Genomic DNA, 4,329 nt, shown 5'->3' on the forward strand with positions numbered 1-4,329 from the left:
TAAAGGTACCCAATACATATATTTCCATGAGGATATCGATGTTTTCCTAATGGTTACTAACTTAATGTTGAACCATTTTGATTTTTGAATCTTTAATTTAGATTCTTTGATCTTCAAATCTTGAATCTCCATTGAAAAGGAGTAATATACCCTGAACATCTTAATCAGCATCATCACCGGTAGCCATGGATCCTGGACATAAATGTTTGGATCTGCGTCACGCCGGAATGAAGCATCCTTGATGATATACCCATGTATATCTCTCCAAGTGAACAAATCGCCGAAACGGCTAATGAAATCTGTTAAGATAGCATATAATAAGAAATCGTAATGGCAATAACAGGCTTTTAGACTATCACAAGAAAAGAAATAAAAAAGAAAAAGGGAATTAAACCCTAAATTGTTGTTTATTTGTACGTCAGCAATTTAAGTTTTATTTAGATAATATATTATAATATTACTGTTGTCAACAACACAAAATTTAGATAAAGAGAATTTAGTTTTCCCTAAAAATTAGGGAAGGAGAAGAAAACGGTTGATGGAGAGTTTTTAGGAAAAAAACGGTTAAGGAATTGCAGAGCCTTTCTTTTCGTGGGCAGTAGGAAATGAAAGTGTTTCTATAACCTTTCATAATGTGACATTAATAAACTGACAAGGACCTTGTCACAAGGTCATTAAAACATTTCTGAATCTGTCACAAGGTCACTATGGGCTAAGCATTTTTCAGCTTCCAGTTCAACCTGTGAAAGGACTGCGTTTTTCTGACGACTTCCTATTTATGCGAAACAAAAAAAATTGGGTAATAACTCTGTGGTAAAATGAAATTATCATATAAAAAACTTTCGCAGTCTTCTAGTGATGATTTTACTACTTCTACATTTTGTACATCAAGCTTCTTTCCCTGTGAGATAACGTAAATTTCCGAGTTTGTAAAATCCCGCACTTGTTACCAGGCTTAGCCTTATTGGCGTGGGTATACATGCAGCGAATAGCTTGTTTGATCAACTTCGTGGGACCGTTAGCAGAGGTTTGAGATCACAATGGCCCTTCATCCACAAAACCCAAAATCCTTTGTGTTTGCCTATTTATTCAATAAAAGCAGTCAGTCTTCCTCTTTAATAGATGAAGCACGATAAGAAGTCATCCACAAAATTTGTACATGATCTGAGAAACAATCACCCCTCATATGACAATCCTCGTTCTCATTCCATGATACAAATGAAAATAAAGCGTGGACGTTGTTTTGACATCTTTAGCATCTATCTGGGTGTCTTATCTCCAACCTCAATCCAGCTGCAACCAGACTCCTTCTCAACGCCCATCTTTCTCATTAAATCTCTTATTCTTGTAACCTCATCCCATAACTGTTTTGATGCATAGATATTGGATAAAATAACACAAGTCGTGGAGTCTTGGGGCTCTAACCTCAAGCACTCCTTGGCAGCGCGGACTCCCACCTCTATGTTCTTTTGAACTCCACAAGCAGCAAGGAGTGATCGCCAAAGACCAGAATCTGACGAAAATGGGGAACTTCGAAGAAAATTTTCAGCTTCGTGAAGATACCCTGCACGTCCAAGTAGATCAACCAAGCACGTACAGTGTTCCACTGAAGGTGATATTCCGTAGTAAGAAACCATTGTTTCATAAAAATTTATACCTTCTTCAACTAAACCTGCATGACCACAAGCAAACAGCACAGCAGTGAAGGTAATGCTTGTTGGAATGAAACCGGATTTTATCATTTCTTGAAACAAAAATAATGATTTACTAGTTAACCCATGGTGAGCAAAACCCATTATGATGGAGTTCCAAGAGACTACATTTTTCTCAGGCATCTCATTAAAGAATCTGAAAGAATCTTCCACCATCCCACATTTTGAGTACACATCAACAAGTGCACTTCCAACGAGTATATTAGTTTCCAATCCGATCTTCATAACGAAGGTGTGGATATGTCTCCCATGCTTCGCGGAAGCAGAATTAGCCACTGCTTTGAGTGCACTACTGAAGGAAAACTCATCTGGTCTCACACTTAACTTGTGCATTTTGCAAAAGTATTCAATTGCCTTCTCGCTGTCCCCATTTTGTGCAAGGCCAGATATAATACCCGCCCAGGATACAATATTAGGTCTAGTTACAGGCTCGAAAGACTTCAATGCACTATCCATAAACCCACACTTTGAATAAAAAGTTACAATAGAGTTTCCAACTGTTATATCTGCGTCCAGGCCAAACTTTAAACAATGGGCATGCAGTTGAGTACCTTCTTGAAAATTGCTTGATTGAGAAACTGCGGAGAAAAGGCCAGTGAATGTGAAACAATCTGGTCTAAGGTTCTGCGCAAGCAAGTTCACATAAATTCCCAATGCCTCCTCATATTTCCCAGCCAAACTGTAACCAGTTATGAGTGCGTTAAAAGACACCAAATTTCTTTCAGTTATCTCCTGAAAAGCTCCCTCTGCGCCTACCATATCAAAATATTTCGAGTACATATCAACAAGTGCAGTCCCAACAAACACATCCGATAGAAAACCAAACTTCAACACTTTAGCATGGAAATATCTTCCTGCAGAACTATCTAACATACAAGTGGAAGCTTTCAGAATAGAAGAAAATGTTGTACCATTCGGGACAAATCCTTTCAACTGCAATTGATAATATAATTTAATTGCTTCTTCTCCAAAGTAATTTAGAGAATACCCGGTAATCATTCCATTCCAAGCTACAAGATCTCGGTTTTCCATCCGGTCAAAAACACGTCGAGCTTCATCTATACTGCCACATTTAGAATACATATCGATCATCGAGCCTGAAACAACACAATCTGAATCAACACTTAACTGTATCACACAACTATGCACAGTTTTGCCGATTCTAATCCAACCAAGACCAGCACAAGCCTTAAATATACTGGCAAAGGTAAACTTATTCACTAAAAGTTTCCAGTCAGCAGCATTCTTCAACATGAGCAACAAAACATTCAATGCTTCTGAATACAAACCCTTTTGCGAGTAAGCGGAGATCATTGAATTCCAAGAAACAGCATCTTTATCAACCATCTCATCGAAAACACTACGCGCTTTTCCAACAGAATCACTCTTAGAGTACATTGTAATTAACCCACTTGAAACAAATAATTGTCTTAAAAATCCTTTCTTTAGAACTAAACAATGTAAACTCATACCAGCATCAACGCAACTCAATTGAGAACAAACCCCAACTATAACTGAAAATGTCGTCTCATTTGGTTCAACCCCGACCCTTCTCATATCTGAAAAGTAACTCAATGCTTCAGTATAGAACCCAGCTTTTGCATTTCTAGATATCAGTTTAGTCCATGTAATAACATTTGGGTGAGGCATTTCATCAAACACTTGATGGGTTTCTTGAATCCAATTTCTTCTTTTATGATCAGTAAAAGATATTGTTGTACATATTTGACGACTAAGAACTTGTTTTGAGACAATATTTGATCGAATCATCTGTAAGTCGCTTAATAGCATGACTCCCCTCCTAATTCTCATAGTGCGGTTTGGGAGAGCGGATTAGCTCCGTATGGAGAGTTGGGATCCTTGTTCCAACATGATTGAGTGAGAGTTGTTTCATTCAGGCAATATCAGAGAGGCTTCGCGAGAATGGTTGTTGTATGATGCTGGCACGACAGAGTCCTTGACACTTTGGTCTAAGAGCAATGGCTATGGCAAGTACAGTCGAATCTCGATAAATGAATGTTCGATAAATGAATAACCTCGCCAAATGAATAATTTCCTTCGGTCCGATTTGGGCCAAGGTAATAAATGAATGACCTCGCTTAATGCATTAGTGAATAAAAAAATTGGATCCTTAAAGGCCCTATAAAAATATAAACGAATAATCACTGAATTATATAGAAAAAATATACATAAAAATAAACCAAAAATACATAATCAGAAAATTTTACATAAAAATATACGTAGAATTGAACTCAAAAAAAATCATTTATGGTTGGTTGTCTTTTTCTTCCATCCAAACCAAAATGCACCGTATCCTTAATTTCGTGCAATGTTTGCACAATTTCTGGAATATTTTGCTCGTGTTGTAGCAAGTAGCAAGTAATTTTTTAATGTGACCATCGCTTGAAAAACATCTTTAGATGACACATTTGGTACGACGCTACTATCGTCTGGTTCAGGATCATTCTCATTATTCATTACTGACTCAATAATTTCTTCGTCTGTTGGAGACTCCATAACTGCATCATTCTCGTTAGGATAGTTCAAAAGATGTTCGACGTCCATCACATTTCTATAACGTAAATTAGAAATGACACCAGTTAATTCAAAAGAAAAT

The 4,329-nt window shown here is 37.1% G+C and overlaps 1 protein-coding gene across 1 annotated transcript; it reads right to left on the reverse strand.

Moving 5' to 3' along the window:
- Positions 1-795: 795 nt before the first annotated feature.
- LOC113353977 (pentatricopeptide repeat-containing protein At3g03580-like) lies at positions 796-3,677 on the reverse strand. Its single transcript, XM_026597441.1, has one exon. It carries the CDS (start codon positions 3,522-3,524, stop codon positions 1,260-1,262), a length of 2,265 nt encoding a protein of 754 aa, XP_026453226.1. The 5' UTR covers positions 3,525-3,677; the 3' UTR covers positions 796-1,259.
- Positions 3,678-4,329: the final 652 nt, after the last annotated feature.

This window comes from Papaver somniferum, chromosome 2, assembly GCF_003573695.1.
Source record: "Papaver somniferum cultivar HN1 chromosome 2, ASM357369v1, whole genome shotgun sequence".
NCBI lineage: Eukaryota > Viridiplantae > Streptophyta > Magnoliopsida > Ranunculales > Papaveraceae > Papaver > Papaver somniferum.